The 21,782-nt window shown below is 47.7% G+C and overlaps 1 protein-coding gene across 1 annotated transcript in view; it reads left to right on the plus strand.

Moving 5' to 3' along the window:
• Positions 1–21,782, plus strand: part of PANX1 (pannexin 1) — a 53,479-nt gene that overhangs the window by 26,833 nt on the left and 4,864 nt on the right. Inside the window, exons 2-4 of the mRNA XM_061120824.1 lie at positions 7,494–7,633; positions 19,083–19,306; positions 20,892–21,541. Of these exons, the coding sequence (XP_060976807.1) occupies positions 7,494–7,633; positions 19,083–19,306; positions 20,892–21,541 (1,014 nt within the window). The remainder of the gene's footprint in view (positions 1–7,493; positions 7,634–19,082; positions 19,307–20,891; positions 21,542–21,782) is intronic.

Consider the following 21,782-nt stretch of genomic DNA (forward strand, 5'->3'; position numbering starts at 1 on the left):
CTATTCAGAGGAAAGGGTCATAATCTCAGCAACTTACTCTCAAGAGGTTCAGGGGGAAAAAATGTACGTATTATACATATATATAAAGGGAGGGTGTGTGGCAGAATGTTGACAATGTGATATTTCAGTAATATTTTTTATGGTGATCCTGTATTTTATATGTGTTTGCAAATTTTACTTTTTTTCTCCAGTTTTATTGAGCTGTAATGGACATATAACATCGTATAGGTTTTAGGTATGCAACATAATGAATTGATATATGTGTGTGTTGCAAAATGATCACGACAGTAAATTTTGTTAATATCATCATCTTACATAGTTATTTATTTTTCATGATTAGAATTTTAAAGATCTACTTGCTTAGCTTTCAAATATACAATATGGTGTGGTTACCTGTAGTCACTGTATTGTACATTACTTCCCAGAATGTATATCTGGACGTTTTTACCTTTTGACCACCTTTGCCCATTTTCCTCATTCCCCTTGCCTGGCCTCCGTCAACTGCCAGTCTGTTTTCTGTCTCACGTGAGTTTCGTTTTATTAGATAAATATATAAATAAGATCAGACGTGTTTGTCTTTCTCTAATTTATTTCACTTAGCATAATGCCTTCAGGGCCCCTCCGTGATGACACAAATGGCAAAGCTGAATGTCATGTAATATTCGTGTAACTTCTGTGTATGTGAAAAAATTCAAAATAAAATGTTTAATTTCTAAAAAAGATGTGAAGTAGGTACGTCCCTGGTGGCCCACTAGTCAAGACTTTTCCCCTTCCAGTGCAGGAGGGGAGGGTTCGATCTCTGATCGAGGAACCGAAATCCCACATGCCTCACGGGCAAAAAACAGAAAAGCAGTATTGTAAGTTCAATAAAGACTTTAAAAATGGCCCACAACACAAAGAATCTTAAAAGAAAAGAAACAAAACGAGAAATGACGTAAACAAAGCGGAATGTCAGTATTGCTTTAAACCTCTGGGTATCTCTTATATTATTTTCTGTCATTTTCTGTATATTTAAGCTAGTTAATCTCAGATGATAAAAATTAAAAAATAATATTTAAATACATTAAGTACTTTTTATTGCATCTTTACTAGAACATTTTACTAGTCTAGTTAAGGCTATGGTTTTTCCAGTGGTCATGTATGGATGTGAGAGTTGGACTGTAAAGAAAGCTGAGCGCTGAAGAATTGATGCTTTTGAACTGTGGTGTTGGAGAAGACTCTTGAGTCCCTTGGACTGCAAGGAGATCCAGCCAGTCCATCCTAAAGGAGATTAGTCCTGGGTGTTCATTGGAAGGACTGATGTTGAAGCTGAAACTCGAATACTTTGGCCACCTGATGTGAAGTGCTGACTCATTGCAAAAGACCCTGATGCTGGGAAAGATTGAGGGCAGGAGGAGAAGGGGACAACAGAGGATGTGATGGTTGGATGGCATCACCAATTCAATGGACATGGGTTTGGGTAAACGCCGAGAGTTGGTGATAGACAGGGAGGCCTGGCGTGCTGCGGTTCATGGGGTCACAAAGAGTCGGACACGACTGAGCGACTGAACTGAACTAGAACATTAGTTCTTGTATCTTTTTTCACTGGTACACACATCATTGAAATTTTATTCACTGGACAGTCATCAGGTTTTACATTGGATTGATACAAGTCTTCTTTTGTGTGGTCTAGACGTTCTGGGTGTGCTAAGGGACTTGGTTCTCCACACCACAGGAAAGCAGCCCCTCAAACCACTGCTTATTTGTCTAGTCTGTTCTTGTGGGTCCTTCAGGTTGCGGTCTCTGTCTGACTTCCATCTCACTTCTGCTCCTGTATTTAGCAGACTGCATAATATTATATTGTTCACAACATTATTCTTGATTGAGTTAAAGGAGCCCTGCCGTTTTCACTGGAGGCTCGCCAGCTTAATTGCATGGTTCCTTGGCTGTCCACTCTGTAGTCACAAATCCTGGACCGTGTGGTCCAGACTGTTATTCCCCTCTGTTATGAGAGCATTGTACACTGATGGGCCTTTGTCTAATTTGGTAGACCCAGAAGCAGAAAACTATCAGTGCAGAAATGCCATGCAGTTTATTGCTTGGATGGGTAGTGAAATATCTAGACTCATTAGAAAATAACATTTGATTACGTTAAGGGGATTCCCAGGTGGCTCAGTGGTAAAGAATCCACCTATTGAAGGTGCAGGAGATGTGGATTCAATCCCTGTGTTGGGAAGATTCCTTGGAGAAGTGAGTGGCTACCCACACCAGTAGTCTTGCCTGGAGAATTCCATGGACAGAGGAGCCTGGCAGGCTAGAGTCCACAGGGTCACGAAAGAGTCAGACACACCTTAGTGATAAACAACAACAGCAGCAATCTTACCAAGGAGCAGATGTTAGCCCTGGTTGGTTCTCTTTAAAAGCCAGGATTAGCTGTGGGAAGAAAAGAGAACTGGTGAATCAGTTCGGTTTAAAGGAAAATGAAACTGTCGTTCCAATTCAGTATTTCTTTTCTTCCAGTTTGGATTACCAGAGAGTACTTACATTTTCACACTATTTTAAAATTCCTTTGCCGTAGGGTCAGTTCCTGCAAAACAAAGTGAAGGCAGAAATGGACCGTGTGGGACTTGTAGAATTCATTTCTTTGCTTGTGTTTGAAGCTAGAGGTGGGTTTGGGGTGAAGTCGGCTGGAGAGGTTAAAGGGGAGGAATTTGGTTCTTTTTTAGAGATAGGAGTAATCCCGAGATTCTTGGAATTTTACTTTCTGTTATCATGGTTGGGATTTGGCAAGAAAAGATCCTTTGGGGCAGACTTCCTTTGGTCTTATGTTGGTGTCAAATGTACTGAAACAGATTCAGACCTGTTTCATTCTTAGGAGTGCTTGTTACTATTTCGTGTTTATTTTTCAGTGCTGACCACCGCCCATCTCTTTCTCTAAAACACAACCAGGGTCCCTTTCTATGTGGTTATTCTCATTGAAACTGAGAGTTTATAATAGAATAAACTTTTGGGCAACTTTTTTGGGCAACCTTAAAATATAGCAAGAACTTTCAAGTCCAGTCAGTGCTTCACAGGTTGTATTATGACCTACCTGGACCCCGTGTGTGAGTGTGTGTGTGTGTGTGAATGATGTGTGTATGTATATAATTTATATTAAAGTCAGTTAGAACCTTTTTTTTTTTGTTTTGTTTTGCAAAATTAAAACACGTTGCAAACTTTTAAAGCACTATATCAATAGTAATGAGTGTAATTGATACCAAACAGCAGTCTGTTTTCCTGCTTCCCAGGACAGCAAACCCAGAGCTTCCTGTTTTCTTCAAAGAAAGTCTCCTGTCTCCCTGCCTCTGTTTTGACCTTCTCTGATTCAAGTTTCTTCAATAACCCGTGCTTTTTGCCTTTTCTTTCTTGTGTTTGGGAGATAAAGATGGAAACCCTGTTGATATGCCAGCTCTACAACCCACTAGTCATGAGATCTCAGGGCCTCACTTTCCTCATCTTTAAAATAGGGTCAAAGTCCTCAGCACGGGAAGAGCTCCCTTGCTTGCTTTTTGCTGCCCCTCAGTCTCTTCACTGTGCTGGTGACCAGTTCAGAGTCTCTTCTGTTTACTGGTTCCTCTGAAGTCCTCCCAGGCAGTCAGCCAGCTCTTTCCCTTGGTGCTTTGTTAACCCTGTGATTTTGATGAGTTTCATCGACTTTCTAGGAAGCCCAGTTCTTCTGTCACCCTCAGGTCCATGTAGCCTTTAAATGGGGAAGCAACACAGAAGAATTCCCACACAGCACCTGGGGAGGGAGGGTGGACGTGTGCTTGTCAGAAGATGCTGAGGGCTTGCCCAGGACTCACAGCCCTTCAGATGCTAGCAATGAAAAGAGTGGAAAGAAAGCTTATCAAGAAAAAGAGGGACAGTGACCAGGCACAGAGGGACCTGCACTAGCCTGGCGCTCGCTGGCGATGGTCCTACGGGGAAGCTGCGCAGGCTGGCCCGCCTCCCTGCTCCCGTCCTGGCTCCCCTCTGGCTGGGAAGCCCTCTGGTTGTGCAGTGGCTGTGTCTGCAGCTCAGAAACAGGCCTCATCTGGGCTGCCACTCGGAGAAGGCATGACCTGCGCCCTGGGCTCCAGTCAGGGGTCTGCACCGTGGGCGGGGGATGGTGTGATGCGGGTCTCTTGTTAGCAGATGCTGAACCTGCCGCCACGGGGTCCTGGGAGTGCATGTTTCCTGCCCGTGGCCTTTCATCCTCTCTGGCCAGACTCAGATGGAAAGCCCACAGCTCTGTGTGCATCTCAGCCGACGGACATGGTGGTGGTGTTCCCGGCGTAAACTGGACACGCATTTCTTGATTTCCGAACAGTGTGAAAGGCAGTGCAGATCTCACGAAGCTACTGAAAGGTTATTGCTGAACGATAAGACGCCGGGATTCTTGGCCTCTGGAGGAGACGAATTCAATCTGGGGCCAGAGACAAGGCTGGGTCGCTCAGAGCTTTTGTGTAATAAAGTTTTATTAAAGTACAAAGGAGATAGAGGAAGCTTCTGATATAGGCATCAGAAGGGGGCAGAAAGAGTACCCCCCTGCTAGTCTTCAGATGGATGTTATATAGTCACTCGCAGTCTGTTAATGAAAAGAAAGGAACGTCTTAAAATTCAGAATGGCACCAGGCCCCTCATCCATAAGTTGCATTTTGTGATAATTTTGGCACCAGATAATTCATCCCAGGCCATAAAACGATTGACTTGAATCTTGTAGAAGGGCAGATTACCACACAAATAGTTTCGTTTACATAGATTAGGGGAACAATATCTGAGTATAACATACTGGTTTGTCAAGTAGTTTGAGCCATTTGGAGGAACTTAAGAGTCTGGGGTAAATGCATAGCACATTAACACAGCTTCAAGACAAACATTTCCATAAGAAAAATGTATCGGTTAACTCAAGGTTTGAGAATAGTTAGCTTCAGGTGAAACCAGGTGTCATGGCAACACAGCATTTTAAGAGAAACCTCCTTTTAAATTTGTATAGAGAAGGAAATAATATATTGCTGGTTTGTTTCCTCCTGCCGCTTAAGAGAGATAAAACTGTCTGACACTTGCAGCCTATTTCCTCCCTTTGGAGACCCCTGGCCTTCCTGCCTGTTACCCTCTCACTGCCCCCTAGAAATCAGAGTGTCTTCATTCAGCCAATGCGTGGCAAAGAGAGGCAGGCAGAACACAGGATCAAGGCTGGAGGGTCACTGCTGGTCAGGGACTCTGTCTCCTCAGCTGTGAGAGTTGCTTTCTTACCATTAATTGAGATACTATTTATCATAGTACTTGGGAACATCTTGGGCCTTCCCAGGTGGCTCAGTGGTAAAGACTCCACCTGCCAAGGCAGGAGATGTGGGTTCAATCCCTGGGCCAGGGAGATCCCCTGGATAAGGAAATGGCAACTCACTCCAGTATTCTTGCCTGGGAAATCCCATGGACAGAGGAGCCTGGCACGCTGCAAGTTCATGGGGTAGCAAAAGAGTCAGACGTGATTTAGCGATTAAACACCCTCACTGCCTTCTCCTGCCACAAGAGTGAAGGCCAGTTCCTCCCCAGAGGCTTCCCTGCTGGCTCCCTGCAATGCGGGAGACCTGCGTTCAGTCCTGCATTGGGAAGATCCCCTGGAGGAGGGCCTCCCCGTGGGTTGGGCACCCAGCCCACTCCCAGTATCCTGGGACATCTCTTGGACAGAGGAGCCTTGCAGGCTGCAGTCCTTGGGGTCACAGAGTCAGACACAACAGCGACTCCCCAGCAGACGGTGACCCTTTGCGGGTGTTCATGTCCCCCATAAAGGGGCCGGGGACGTCCAGCCAGCATCTCCCTGCAGTCCTGTGCTCTCTGCAAGGTGGGGAGGGAGGAGGTGGGCACCCCCTCCCGTCCTTGAATCTGTAACACAGCCTGCTTGCCACTTTGTACCGGAAGAGGTAGCGCTCAGCGTGCGGCTGTCGGGGACCAGGTCCTCTTCTCAGACGCAGAGTTTAATGTTGCTCCCATTTGGACGTCCCAGGAGTTGTAAGTCAGTGGCGAGTCCCTGGCTGTGGGTGGCGGCAGGTTTAGGTGCAGCATCGTCAGAGCCGTGCGGCGGGGAGGGGGAGCCTCTGCCCCCAGGGCTGGTGCCCGTGCCTCTGCGGTGGAGGGGCGCTGCTGGGCCTGCGGAGCCTCAGCGCCAGCCCTCTGCCTGCCGGTGAGGAGGGGAGACGTGCTGTCAACCCTGCACCCAAAGTTTCATTGGCCCATTTTCCACAGTGGCCCCTGTGAGTCAGGAGGAGTCTGCCAGACAGTAGGTAACAGCAGCCTTCTTGGGGAGATGCAGGCCTCTGTTTGCAGAGGAGAGAACGAGGTCCAGAGCCCCTCAGAGAAGAGCAGCAAGTTATGAGAGCCTCGGGGGGCCCAGCTCCCCAGTCCGCACCCCACGCCCCGCTCCCTGCCTGCGGGTTGGCACTTGGGAGCATCTGCCTTCTGAACATACACCACTTGGGCTGCAGTTCTGGCCTCAGCCTTCTTTTTGCTTAGAGGAGATGGAAAACTTGATTTTCCGTCCAGGGATGTATTACCAAATGTTGCGCCAACTGTCTCTTCCTCAGGCTGAGCGTTCACTGTTTCTTTGTTGTAAAAAGTTCTCCTTTTCCTGTTCAATTTTCTGTGCTGAGTCCTCCTCCTTCCCTCATCCCCACCCTCCATGGACTAAGATGCTTCAATCATGTCTGACTCTGTGCGACCCTTTGGACTGTAGCCCGCCAGGCTCCTCTGTCCACGGGATACTCCAGGCAGGAATACTGGAGTGGGTTTCATGCCCTTGGCCAGGGGATCTTTCCGCCCCAGGGACTGAACCCGCATCTCTTAGATCTCCTGCATTTGGCAGGTGGGTTCTTCACCACTAGCACCACCTGGGACCGTCCCCCCGCCCCACATCCTCACCCTAAGCTAGACCAGCTCTGCCTGTTTCCTTGATGCATGTTTGGCTCTGGTTCCTTTCCTGCTCACTTTTCCTTCTTAAACAGTGTTCTCTTGGTGGCCGCGTGGGTGCAGTGTGTGGGCCTCGCGCTGCGCGGGCTCCTCTTCTGAGGACAGGCTCTTAGGCTCCATGCGCTTCAGTAGTGGCGGCGCCTGGGCTTAGCTGCTCCGCGGCCTGTGGAATCTTAACTACAGCAGGGATCAAACCTGTGTCCCCTTCATTGGCAGGAGGCTTCTCATCCACTGGACCACCGGGCAAGTCCTCACTGTTCCTTTTTATGATGGTGTCTCTTCTTTCAAGAGTTCTTCCCCAACTGAGCCCAAGCTGCTGCCATGTCCAGCGCTGGCCAGAAAGCTCACAGTAGTCAGCTTTACCGCAGACTTGGATGTTTGGTTTCAGTGCTGGCCTTGCTGCTGTCTCCGTGCTTGGTGACTTGGCAAACACGTGCAAGCCTGAGGCCGGCGGGGAGGGGGCGTGCGGCGGGAGGGGTCCGCGCACCGGCACTTACGCTGACTTGAAACGCTCTGTTCTTGCTCCTCAGGGACCCAGATAAGCTGCTTCTCCCCCAGCTCTTTCTCGTGGCGTCAGGCCTCCTTTGTGGACTCGTACTGCTGGGCGGCCGTCCAGCAGAGGGACTCCTTGCAAGGCGATTCTGGAAACCTTCCGTTGTGTCTGCATAAGGTAATGCTGAGATATTGTAGATCTCACCTCTCTGCTTTGCCAGCATGGGAACCGAGGTCCGGAGCGGCTGCACCAGTCTACAGCTGCCTGTGGCCAACCAGGGCTGTAACTCAGATCGTAAAGCCATAGCATGTTAAAATCGGAAGGAACCTCCAAGATGACTAGATCCAGCACCTTCCTTTAGCAGATGGGAAACTGAGGCCCTCTGATTTTAGCTCTGTAATGGCTGGCACCTCATGTGTCTCAGTCACCTTTCTACCCTTAATGCCCAGGGATGTCTGAACCATAGGAGGCTCTCAGGCCATTTTTTATGCCTCAAGGAGCTTTATTAGAGAACAGCAGAGCTGGGACTCAGAGCTTCCACCAGCTCCTATTCCACCACATGTGGGACCTCTTGGAAAAAGTCAGGACCAGCCTAGAGGTCAGTAGCTTCCAGCCTGTGTGTTACTCCACCATCAAGAAGCCCAGGAAAGAACTCATCTGGGGGTGTTGGTTGCAGCACAGCTTTTGGCAGACACGCTTTTGCTTTCCAATGGGTCCACGTGCTGCAGGGAAGGGAAGATTGCTGCCCGGGAGATAGCAGTGTCCTGCAGAGAAGAGGAGCAGGCCAGGAGCTCCGTGGCCAGGGGAGCGTGGGGGCAGGGCGCACAGCGGCTTCGCAGTGTGGGGCTTGGGCCAGAGCCCCCAGGTTTGTGCAGGAGAATGTTCTCTGCATAATGAAACGGCTCCACTGGGTCTTCTCTGTGCTTGTGAAAGTGGGACTTTGTTTCAGCTTGTCATTATTTTCAACCACTGGTCTTTTTGTCCATCATGAAAACAAGTAGAATGTTTGTGTATCTTGGGACTTCTCATCCACCAAGGAAAGCAGGGTATGTTAGCTTCTAAAAAGCCAGAGGCCAACATTTGAGGCTCTCTTGCCTTGAGCACATAGCATCCTTCTTTTTTAAAAAAGAACAATGTAAATCATTTGCTGTGACTCAGACTTGTCTGTGTATCACATGCCATTTGGCACAATGATGCTCTCCACTGACTCCTTTCTTTTTCGGGGTTGGGCTTTTCTCTCTGACTTCTGCCTTGGCGTTGATTGTGTCCTCATCAACTTTGCATGACTTTGTAGCCAGGGCAGCAGATAATAAGGATTTTCTGTGTGAATGGGCACAGTTCTAGAAACTGAATGTCTTTGTTTGCACATCTAAATGCATGCTGTTGTAGTTTGGTGGTGGTTTAGTTGCTATGTCGTGTCTGACTCTCGTGACCCTGTGAACTGTGGCCCACCAGCCTCTTCTATCCATGGGATTTCCCAGGCAAGAATACTGGAGTGGTTGCCATTTCTTTCTCCAGGATTATCTTCCTGACCCAGGGATCGAACCCACATCTCCTGCATTGGCAGACAGATTCTTTACCACTGAGCCACCAGGGAAGCTCTCTTGTGGTAGTTTAAGTCCATTTATTTTAATGGTCTTCTGAGAATGGAAAGTTGTCATCAGTGGCTGGGCTAGGCACTGATGGATCCACAGAAAAAGAATGTATATTCCGGGATTGTCCAGTGTAGGAGGTGGCAGGGATGTTAGAGACCTCGAAACTTCTAGAGCAGGAAGACGATCAAAGACTCTGATCCAGAATCATTTTACATGTGAGGATAAGGGCATCTTGGGTCACGCCCAGGAGTCACAAAACTGGTTGCTGGCTGTAAGGTGAAAATCAGGTCTCTAGGCTCCATTTGCCTCTGCAGGGTTGGGGAAGTCTTGTAGAACAGTGTGGGTAGCCAAGCCGTAAGTTTTTGATGTTAGTGAAAGATGGAGCTCTTTTTCTGGTGATGGTAGTCTGGCTTGTTTTGGTAGAAGTTTGGCTGAAACTCTAAGCAGAGGTGTTTCCAGATTCGCAGGACTGGAGACAAAAAATTGAACGGGCCAAGCTGGAAGGACCCTGGTCAATGCCCTAGGCTTGAAAGGCCATTGCTGAGGAGTAAGGGGTAATGCAGAGTTCAGCCAGCCCTCATAGGGTCTAGAGCCTTGGTTCGAAGCATTTTAGCACCAGTTAAATGAAGGGAATTTGGGATTGTCAGTGTCTCTGGTCTGCTGCCAGCCAGAAGCAGAATTAAGGCAGTCCTCACTGGAGGAAGTCACTTCGTCCAGAGCCTCAGACCCTTGCTCCGGTTTTTCACATGTGGTGTTCAGCACTCAATCAAAAATAACCGGAGTACAGGAGCCATCCCAGAACTGGAAAGAGACCCTCAGACCGTGAGAGCGCCCTCAGCCCGTTGCCGCTGTGCCTGCCCAGTGTCCCCAAGCAGCACCAACCCCGTCCTTTTGGTGAGTGGAGGAGCCCCTTCTCCTGACCAAAGCCAGACCCACCTGTGTTCTGGATCCCCCTCCCAGGTTATAGGGACACCCCTCCCCATCTTTCTTGTCTGCATCCTCAGCCCTTCCCTTCCCAAGGGCTCTCTTCCCAGTGACGTTTTCGCGAGTCCGCCTCTGCAGTGCGTGGTCTTGCCGAGGTCACCTCCGCCCCCCTTGTTGCTCAGTTACTTCTCTCTCCGGGGCGTGTGCTGCTTGGCTTCTTGGGTGTCCAGTCCTGCAGGCCGCACCCTCCCGCAGGTGCTGTCTTGTCTCTTGCGGCAGTGTCGCCCTTCGCCCGTCCCTGAGAAGCTGGGGTTCTCTCCCAGGGCACCTCCTCAGCACCCCTCCCGGAACCACCCCAGGCCCCGGTTCCTCTTTGCTACTGTGGACCGTTGACACCCACGTCTTCACCCCCAGCCTGGCCCTCTCTCCTGAGCTCCAGATCCGCATGACCCACTGAACCCCAAGCTTGGACCCTTGGAGGTCTGGTTTGCGCCTCCAGCATAGCTTCAGAGCTGACCTTCTGCCCCCTTCCTGTCCGCACTGTGACCTCTAGCTCGGTTCATGACACCAGCCACCCTGTTAGATCAGCCACAGGTCCGAGGGCCACTGCGACTCTGTCTCCCTCCCCGCATCCTGTCCGTCATTGAGCCCCATCAGGTCTGTTTCCTTAGGCAGCTCTGAGCCCTTTGCCCCTCGGTCTGGCCCCCAGGACTGCCTGTCATCTCGGCCACGTTCCACACGATCACAGGGGCGCTTTTTGGCATGACTGTCGTTTTCTTGGCTTCCCTGATAGCTCAGTTGGTAAAGAGTCTGATGCAGGAGACCCTGGTTCAATTCATAGGTCGGGAAGATCCACTGGAGAAGGGATAGGCTACCCACTCCAGTATTCTTGGGCTTCCCTTGTGGCTCAGCTGGTGAAGAATCCGCCTGCAATGCGGGAGACCTGGGTTGGGAAGATGCCCTGGAGAAGGGAAAGGCTACCCACTCATTTCCCTAGACAAACACCTCCAGTGTCCTTATGAAATGTCTCTATTTCTTAAAAAAAAACAAAAACAAAAAACTATTTTGGCTAACAAGTTCACTCTCCTTTCTGGCCCTGTGAACCATTGCCCCAGCCTCACCCCCTCTACACCCAGGGGCTCTGACTTCCTGCAGGTCTCATGTTCTTGGTTGTTTCACTCACATTCTACTTTGAAGAGCCTTCCCAGCCCTGAATCCGGGGAATGCCTAATTTGGTTTTCTAGTCTCAGCTTAAATGTCGTTTCCACCTAGAAGCTTCCCTTGAACCCTAGACTGAGGTTGTTGCCAGTTCAAAGTGCTTCAAGGGCCAGGTGGGTGAATGTGAAGCTTCCAGGAATAAGACTCTGGGCCGGCTGGGTAGACAGTAGACCATACGCCCTGCCTCAGACATTCAGATCCTAGAAATGGGGCAGCAGCTGAGCAGACTATCATCTATACCCTACCCTGGTCTGCGTTGCTTGGTTGTGTATTCCCAGAGCAGCCTGCCCTTTTCCTGGAATCACCCTGGGATACGGTCATTACTTGCCTTGTGTGCTAAGTTGCTTTAGTCATGTCCAACTCTTTGTGACCCCATGGACTGTATCCCACCAGGCCTCTCTGTCCATGGGATTCTCCAGGCAAGAACAGTGGAGTGGGTTGTCATGCCCTCCTCCAGGGGATCTTCCTGACCCAGGGATGGAACCCATGTCTCCTGCATGGGCAGGTGGGTTCTTTACCACTAGTGCCACCTGGCGCTTGCCTTAATTCTTCTCAATTAATTCTTTATTTCCAAGACTCTTTAAGTTCCATGAAGGAAGAGACCATGACGTGTCTTGTTCATCCCTGTGCCCAAGGACTATGCACCGTCCATAGTGGGTGCTTGGATCACATGTGTGGACAGGAGGTGAGGAACGAGGTGGCTGCAAGTCCTGATCAGAACCAGGCTTGGTTCTTCTCAGGAGCCTTCTGACTTGTGCTCACAATGAGGGGGTTAGAGGCACAGGGTTTATGTGAACACTTCTCAACTCAGTTCTGATGTCAGAGCTGACACCAGAAGACCCAGGGACTTCCCTGGTGGTTCAGCGTTTGAGAATCTGCCTTGCAGTGCAGAGAACGCAGGTTCAATCCCTGGTTGGGGAACTAAAATTCCACATGTCATGGGGCAACTAAGCCCATGCACCACCGTGAAAGGTCCCACATGACCAACTAAGACCTGACGCAGCCAAAAAAAAAGGCAGACCCAGAATCGCCCTGAGGAAGTCACTCAGTGGAGCACTGGCGTGGGCGAGGGCGTGACTGACGGTGGTGTGATTCCTGCTGGAGCTCCTCTGCACCTGCTTTTTCACGTCTCCGGCCCTTTTCCCCCTCCCTCTCTCTCCCACCCCTTATTTCTGGTGACTTGTACCTGAGTAATCTCTGGTGGAAATGTGGGTGCACTCAAACGACCAGCAGCTGGCACTCCAAGACTGTTTGATAACTGGTCTTTTTTTGAGTGTTCTCTTCTCTTTGTTTAAGTTCATAAAGTAGGCAACCGTTAGGCACGATTTCTTTCTGAAACAGAAAAGCCAGTTTTTGACTGAAAAACAAACAGACAAAAAGAAGAAGAAACTTAACGGAGTTGTCAGATCTTGCCATGTTTTCTTTAAGTGGATGCAAAGAAGCTTAGTTGGAGGGGTTCTCTGAGGCTACCAGACCAGAGATTTTCAAACCTTAGCATTATCCATGTGAAAATATAGGACCCAGGGTCCCAGCCAGACTACTGAGTTGACGCCTGTGGGTTTGAAACCTGTGGGATTAAGGCCCGGAATGTGATTTTTGTCCACTTTTCAGGAGAGTCTGCTTTTGCTAGGCCAGATTAGGTTCCATTGTAGACAGCAGTCATCTAAACCAGTGACCAGTGTTTCCCAAACTCTGTGTGCACGCAGGTCACCTGGAGATCTTGTTGAAATTTAGATTTAGACTTTCGTATTTCTTTGCTTGTCTCATTTTGTAGTGGTGGTGGTGGTTCTTGTTGAAAACTGGACATTGTTGAGAATATATTGTAGCCCAGCCAGATAGGTTACTAAACAGAAAAGCAAATAACGAAGCAATCTTGGATGAGGGAGGGATCAGAATCTGGAATCCAGAGTTGCTGCAATACAGACTCAGATTCAGTAGGCCTGATGGGGGCCTGCATTCTGCATTTCTAATGAGCTCCCAGGTGATACTGAGGGTGCTTGTCTGTGGATCACTTGTTGCAAAGGAAAGATCCCGGGCATTGGCTGGCAGACTGACGTACGTGCTCCAGCCAGACCCAGCCCATCACCCGTTTCTGCAGATAGTTTCATTGGAACACAGCCACGCCACTCCTGTACACATTACCTGTGTCGGCTTTTATACTATGACAGAATCACCGACTTGTGACAGAGGCCATATGGCTCACAAACATTTCCTGTCTGGCCCTTTGCAGGAAAAAGTTTCCCACCCCGGATCCAGAGCTCCTAAGCCCTCCCAGATGATCCAGTGAAACAGAACTCATCATCTCATGGAACACTCCGTGCCATGTTCGCACCGATCTTTGGGAAAGTTTTTCCTTGCTTCCTTGTGACTTGGTTCTAATTCTATTAACAGGAGTCTTTTCTTCTTTGACACACAAATGCTCTGTTTGCCATCTTCTTTTTTCCAAGTCTCTCTTCCTGTTAGGTCCTTTCCAGAATGTCACCCAGCATGAAGCCTGCTGCCTTGGCTGTCTTCCTTTGAGTGCAGAATAGAATGACACGCCACCTTTCTCCTCTCTCCTTTATAAACTGCTGATGTAATGCATCAGTCTTTCTGGGGAGCCTTCACTCATTGGGCTTTGTGTAATTGAAGTTACCTTTAAGTGCGTTAACTACTGCCCAAGCGACAGGCATCCGGGAGCAAACATAATTTGTGAACCTTATATGTTTCCTCCCCTATAGACTTTGTTCTTGATTAACGTGACTCCTGCTGACTGATCCTGAAGTGGGTCACATCCCACTTCACACACTTGGGGTGTCACATCCTGCATGGTTTGCTTGTCTTTTCCTGCACGTTCTGCTTGGATCCTAACCATGCTCTTGGCTTCTTTGACCATCTCTATGCTGCAGAATCTGAAATTGGAAAGAAATGGTCAGATTTTCTTTTATTTTTAGTTATCTACTACGTCTCCACCAGGCCACTCTTGACTGTGGTGTCTCATGTTCAGACTTTCTCATCTCAGCTCTGTCTCCCACGTCACTCCTCTCTGCTCTGAGTCTGTTCCTCCTTATTTCTTTATTTCAACTGATGGCACTACCACCCATGCCCTCACCTAAGCTGGAAACACGGGATTAATAGCCCTATTTTTTCCCCTTTTCCATCCATCGCTTACAGTTGGGCCCCAGAAGATATGTTTTTTCCTCTGTGTATTGAGTTGGCCAAAAAGTTCATTCAGATTTTTCCATAAGATGTTACAGAAAAACCCGAACTTTCCGGCCGACCCAACAGCTCTCAGATCCGTCTTCTCTGCTGCTGCTGCCCTGTTAGTGCTTATCACTGCCCCTCTCTGCTGCAGTAACCTCCTGCCTGCTGTCTCCTCTCCAGTGTCTTCTTTTCTTCATGGCTGTAATAATCTTTCTAAGATAAATTTCCATCATGCCCTCCACCAGTGGCTTCCCCATACTGTGGGAACTTCATAATTTAGTTCATGCTTCCCGTTCGTGTGGATTTCCTAGAACTGCTCTGACAAGTGACCACATACTCAGTAACTTTAAACAACCACGATTTCCTCTCTCCTGGATTTGGAAATCAGGATGTCAGCAGAGTTGATTCCTGCTTTGGGGCTCAGAGGGAGGGTCTGTTGGTGTCTTGCTGCTGGTTTCTGGTCATGCCTGGCGGTCTTGGTGGTCCTTGTCTTGTAGGTGCATCATTCTAGTTTCTGCCTCCGTCTTCACATACCTTCTCCCCTGTGTGTCTCTGTGCCTTCTTATGGCCCTGCTTAGAAGAATACCAGTCACTGGATTAGAGCCCTCCTTAAGGTAGTTAGCTTGCTCCTTGGAAGAAAAGCTGTGACAAACCTAGACAACATATTAAAAAGCAGAGACATTACTTTGCCTACAAAGATCCATCTAGTTAAAGCTATGGTTTTTCCAGTAGTCATGTGTGAATTTGAGAGTTGGACCATGAAAAAGGCTGAGCGCCAAAAAATTGATGCTTTAGAACAGTGGCCTTAGAGAAGACTCTTGAGAGTCCCTTGGACTGCAGGATCAAACCAGTCAATGCTAAAGGAAATCAGTCCTGAAATGTTCATTGGAAGGACTGATGCTGAAACTGAAGCTCCAATACTTTGGCCACCTGATCTGAAGAGTCAGCTCATTGGAAAACACCCTAATGCTGGGAAAGATTGAAGGCAGGAGGAAAAGGGGACGAGAGGATGAGATGATTGGATGACATCACAGACTCAATGGACATGAGTTTGAGTAAGCTCCGGGAGATGGTGAAGGACAGGGAAGCCTGGCGTGCTGCAGCCCATGGGGTCACAAAGAGTCAGGCATGACTGAGCGACAGAACAGCAGCAGCAACAACTTAAGTTAATATGACAGGCTTCCCAGGCGGCTCAGTGGTCAAGAATCCACTTGCCAGTGTGAGAAATGCAGGAGATGTGGGTTTGATTCCTGGGTCGGGAAGATCCCCTGGAGAAGGAAATGGCAACCCACTCCAGTATTCTTGCCTGGTAAATCCCATGGACAGAGGAGCCTGGTGGGCTGCAGTCCATGGGGTCACAAAGAGTCAGACACAACTGAGCATGCAATGCTAAGTTAGTATTACCTCGTCTTCAGTAGTTACATCTGCAAAAGCTCTGAATCATACAATCACGACTTTGAAAGATGCTGAGACCTCAGAACTAACTGGGAGTAGATAGAGGTTAGGAACAAAGCCGTCCCCCTCCAGCAGATGCACTTGAAAGCCTGGTAGTTTTTCCATTTTCCTTATTTGGACAAAAGGATTTTAAAGAATATAATTTCTTGGCCTTTTTTTAAAATTCCTATTTCAGTGGAATTAATTTTAAAACCATCTTGCTGCAGTTTCATTGAAAATCACTTTTTTCTTTCTGATGGAAAAGGTAAAGAGAGGTTTAACTATGAAGAAAAACTAAGAAATGGGATATTCCTCTACATTCCGCTACAGGTGATCAAAGTACAAGGATATTTATTTTTCTTATTTTTTATTTTTATTTATTTATTTATTTTTTTAGTACAAGGATATTTAGAAGAAAACAAACACTCGATGTGTAATACCTTTAAACATTCATTTTTCTAATTGCAGTGAGTGGTGAACTATTCATCGGTGCTAATTATTGCATGGTTTTGGCATGTTAGAAAAATTGTTACAGGCTGTAAATAGTTACTTTTCAATTCAAAAGAATGCTTGGAGGTAAAATACTACTATTCAAATAGCTTTGAAACAAAAGTGACTTAAACACATATTCCATAGCCCCAAGTTAGAAAGTGTTCCCTCCGTGGTTGTCAAAGGAAATCCCTGTTTCTTCTGGTTATGGAAGCAACACAAACTCATTTTTATACTAATGGGCACCCCTCAGGGTGACTAGGATTAAAGGAACACTGCATCTCACTGTAGCCAACTATAAATCATGTGGCCAAAATGCAGCTAATCACAGCCTCTTGTGTGTTTCATTGTGTAGCAGCTGTTTGTAAATTGGGTTAGTAATTTTGAGGATGCCATCCCATGCCAGAACCCCCAAGACTGTGTGGAGTTTCTGAGCCATTTCTGCTATTTCTCTTGCCCCTGGGGCAGGGCTTCCTAATGTGGGCTCCATGATAACGTCAGGAAGTCTACGAACTGGGATAAGAAAACATAGGGCAGCCTTATTTTCTATCTACTTCCAACTAAAAGTTTATAAACCATGTCTGTAAGTAGTCAAAAATCTATAGTGGTGTCGGTACCACCTGTCGCTGTCACCCATAGAAATCTCAGCTGTCTTGAGGTACTTTTTGCTCTTCATCACTTCCAAGTTACTGTGTTGTTGGACCATCTGTTAGATCCCATCATATGTGCTAATAAAGAAGCATATACAAATTTGTCTTTTAATGTTGTGATAGCTGTGTATCAGTGTCAGCCATTTCCTTTGTGAATTGTGTTATTTTAAGCATTTAAAAATGCTGTTCTTCATGAAAAACAAGGCAAACTGAGGAATTGTCATAGAACCAAGGTTTCTAGGGAGACGTGACAGCAAAATGCAGTGGATACCCTAGATCTTGAAACAAAAAGAAGGCATTAATGGGAACACTGGAGAAATCCAAATCAAAGCCTGAAATGTAGTTAATGGTAATATATCAACAACGGTTTCTTCCTCTTAACAAGGGTACTATGGAGATGTCCAGTGTCAGCAGTGGGGCAAACTGAATGAGGGTCATTTGAGAACACTCTGGACCATCTTTGCAACTTTTCTGTACATCTGTTAATAATCTATAGTGGCTTCCCAGGTTTCCCCAGTGGTGCTAGTGGTAAAGAGCCCACCTGCCGATACAGGAGACGTAAGAGATGCGTGTTCGATCCCTGGGTGGGGAAGATCCCCTGGAGGAGGGCATGCAAACCCACTGCAGTATTCTTGTCTGGAAAATTCCATGGACAGAGGTGCCTGGCGGGCTACACTCCATAGGACCAGAAAGAGCTGGACACAACTGAGCGACTAAGCATACACACAAGTCTGTATTGAGTCACACTCTGACTTGGTCTGCTGCCGGCTTCCAGACATGTCGGGGTCAGGGTTTTGTGTCAACTCAAGGCCTTCGTAGCCTCTTTCTGTTACAGCTCTGAGGAGCTGTGGAGAGAGACCAGTCCAAAGGGAGGGAGAAGTTTTCCAGAGAAGTGAAATAATCTGCAATGTATTATGGTGGAAGAGGCACGAATCTGGGGTCAGAAAGGTCCAGCTTTGTATCCCGCCTCTGTCACCAGCTTTGTGCTCCAGGGCCAGCAATTGCCCTGGGCATCCTCTTCGTCTTTGCAAAATGAGGCCATCAGTAATGGTTTGCCGGGGTCATTGTGAGGATTGGCATTAATGTGGCCACTCTGTAGCCCTTCTGTTGGTTCTGGTTGGTGTGTTTTAGTGCCTGTGACATGCCAGGCACCACGTGAAGCATTTTTCGTAAGGTATCTAATTTAATCTTCATAACACCTGTGTCACACGACCATTTTATAGATAGGGAAACTGAGGTCAGAGGCTCAGCAACCTTGATGCCGAGGCCACTGCCTGAGCTTGACTTCACATCTGTGCTGGCTGCAGCTCCCTCTGTCTTTGAGGCTGAGCCTTCCCTCCCTTCCCCAGGGCACTTGGTTACGGGATGCTCTTCCCTCTGACTTCTGAAGCCTCTCTCGTTGGTTTTGCGCACCATTCAGATTGGGATGCTCCCCCGTGACTGTTGTCCATTATGGTTGGCTTCTCTAGACTTGAGATTACCTGGCTGTAAAGTGAGGATGTTGTGTGGTCCTCATGGTCTGTCCCTCTACGGAAGGTCCGTTCTGCACTTTGTGGATTTTACCTCTTATTTCCACTGGTTCATGGGATGTTTACTGAGTCACTGAAACTAACATTCTTCTAATTTGTTTTGAGCAAAGTTGTGCATTTCTGTGTCATTCTCCCAGATTCCAGAGAGGGAGAAAAACAGAGTTCCAAAAGCCTTAGTGACCTCCTAAAATCATAGCGATTAAAAAAAGAAAACAAGAACCCGGAGGCCACTGTGACATTAACATCTTCCTTAATTGTGAATTTGCTGAGGAATTATTTTAAAAGACCAGGGAATAATTTTATTTTTTTGTTTCTTTCTTTGATTAGAGTGGAGATATCATGTGTCATGATGTACTTGCCAATTATTTCAAATTAGAGTCTAGCAAAGTTGGGGAGTTACTAGTGTCAAGTATTACCTGGGCAGGTGAATTTAGCCATAAGATGTAGCTACTGGGTAAGGAGCCTGATTTTCACAAGCGATGTGGGGATGCACTTTAGTGTCAAAATGAGAAAACTGCTCACATTGCTTGGCACGGTTACTTCAATGGGGACTGGGGTGGGGGGTGGTTCTGGTGATTGCATGATCTGCTCCTCTGTTTTTCAGTTTTTCCCCTACATCCTGCTGCTGGTGGCCATCCTGCTATACCTGCCCTCCCTGTTTTGGCGTTTCGCAGCTGCTCCTCATGTTTGCTCGGATTTGAAGTTTATCATGGAAGAACTCGACAAAGTTTACAACCGTGGAATTAAAGCCGCAAAGAGCATGCATGACCTTGATTTGAGAGATGGTGTCTGTCCAGCGCCAAAAGTTAATGAGAACACGGGGCAAAGGTAACTCAGCTCCCAGCCCATTGGGATTTGGGAGTACGAGTTTGCTGCCCTTCTCCTGTCCATCTGGGCTTCGGGTTCTCAATACCAGTACATGGGGGACTGCCATCTGCCTTGTGACACCCGGGGGGAGCCAGGAAGGCCCACCCTCCCCAGATCTCACTCCACCTGTCTGCCCCAGCAGCGGTCCTCACCTCAAGTCCTTCCTTTGTGGAGTGAAGTGTCACTCTCTCATATTCTCAAGTGCAGGGCGAGTTGCTTTGACCTTCCCCTTCATGGAGAAACACAGGATTATGAGGCTCCTGGGCACCGAGAATGGACGTGAGGGAACTAGGGAACAAGTTCCTTGCTTTTTTGACATTCTTCCTTTGGTTTTTGTTATTGACAATAGCAATAATAGCATTCAGTTCAATTCAGTTCAGTCACTCAGTCGTGTCCGACTCTTTGCGACCCCATGAATCGCAGCACGCCAGGCCTCCCTGTGCATCACCAACCCCCGGAGTTTACTCAGACTCATGTCCATCGAGTCAGTGATGCCATCCAGCCATCTCATCCTCTGTCGTCCCCTTCTCCTCCTGCCCCCAATCCCTCCCAGCATCAGGGTCTTTTCCAATGAGTCAGCTCTTCGCATGAGGTGGCCAGAGTATTGGAGTTTCAGCTTCAGCATCAGTCCTTCCAATGAACACCCAGGACTGATCTCCACATTAGTAGGTCTCATTTTGGGCTTCCCAGGTGGCACTAGTTAGTGGTAAAGAATCTGCCTGTCAGTACAGGAGATCCAAGAGACGTGGGTTCAATCCCTGGTTTAGAAAGATCCCCTGGAGTAGAAAATGGCACCCCACTCCAGTATTCTTGCCTGGAGAATTCCACGGGCAGAAGTGTCTGGCAGATTATGTTCCATGGGACTGCAAAGAGTTGGACACAACTGAGCACACAGCTCTCATTTTAAAAAGTTCTTAATATAACTCAGACACTTGAGTTTTCCAAAGTGCGTTATCACATTATCTCATTTAATATTCAAAACATCATTACAGATAACTGCATTTATTTATCCCCCTCACAGCTGTTGTCCCATGCCCCGCCCCACCCCAGTTGAAAACTCTGTCCTGTAGCTTTAAGTGGAAGACTAAACCCACACCCTCTCAGCTGTCTGCCTCCCACTGCTGGCCTACAGGAGGCAGATGTGTTCTAGTTAGGCTGGAAAAATTGTCTTTTTTCTACACATTTGAATGGAAAATTATAGTTTAAAAAAAGCAGTAAAATAAGAACAATCAAATTTATGTAACAGATATTTACCATTCACTAGGATGCCAGGAGTTGTTCTAACAATTTACAAGTAGCACATTTAATGAATTAGACCTTCCTTAAAATATTAAGTTGGGGGGAGAAGGGTTTTATTATTACTTTTCCTTCTTTTTTTTTTAAAAAAGAAAACAACTAATTTTATTCCCTGAGTACTCTAGTGAAGTTACAGATAGAGAAGTATGGAAGGGAAGGTGATGGAAATTTTCCATGTGGTACCATTGAATGTGTTTCTATTTGATGGTCTTGGTGAGGATTTAAATTATTTTTATTTGTTTCTTTTTAGTTCACAGGAAAGCCACTTCAGGTACCCAATTGTGGAACAGTACTTAAGGACAAAGAAAGCCTCCAGACATTTAATCGTCAAGTACATGAGCTGCCGGGTGCTGTCACTCAGCACGATACTGTTAGCCAGCATCTACCTGGGCTATTACCTGAGCCTCTCCTCTCTCTCGGATGAGTTCGTCTGCAGCATCAAATCCGGCATCCTGAAAAATGACAGCGCTGTCCCCGATAAGTTCCAGTGCAAGCTCATTGCTGTTGGTATCTTCCGGCTGCTCAGTTTCATCAACCTCGTGGTGTATGTCCTGCTGGTTCCGGTGGTGGTCTACTCCCTGTTTGTTCCCTTCCAGCAGAAGACAGATGTTCTCAAAGTGTATGAAATCCTGCCCACGTTCGATGTTCTGCATTTGAAGTTGGAAGGGTACAATGACTTGAGCCTCTATGTTCTTTTCTTGGAGGAGAATATCAGTGAACTCAAGTCGTACAAATGTCTTAAGGTCCTGGAGAATATTAAAAGCAGTTGTCAGGACATTGACCCCATGCTGCTCCTGACCAACCTCGGCATGATCAAAATGGACATGGTTGACGGCAAAAGTCCCGAGCCTGTGGAGATGACGGCGGAGGAGCTGGGGGACCAGACGACAGAGCTGCAAGGTAGGCCTGGCTCTCGGGGAGCCCACGGAGCCCTCTGTGCCTCCGATGACTGACTGACAGTGTCTGCCCCGCCCACTGGTGTTAGCCTGTTTCTCCGGTGTGATTAGCGGAAAGCCCTCAGTGCAGGGGGAGAGGGGGTTGTTGGTGCTGCCTCAGGTTTCCAGGGGACCACCTGTTGCTCTTCCTTCTCATTCTCTTCTGTCTCATTCTCCACCTCTTGCTCAAGCATTCCTCTCCGATG

The sequence above is a fragment of the Dama dama genome, chromosome 2, assembly GCF_033118175.1.
Source record: "Dama dama isolate Ldn47 chromosome 2, ASM3311817v1, whole genome shotgun sequence".
In the NCBI taxonomy this organism is placed as follows: Eukaryota; Metazoa; Chordata; class Mammalia; order Artiodactyla; family Cervidae; genus Dama; species Dama dama.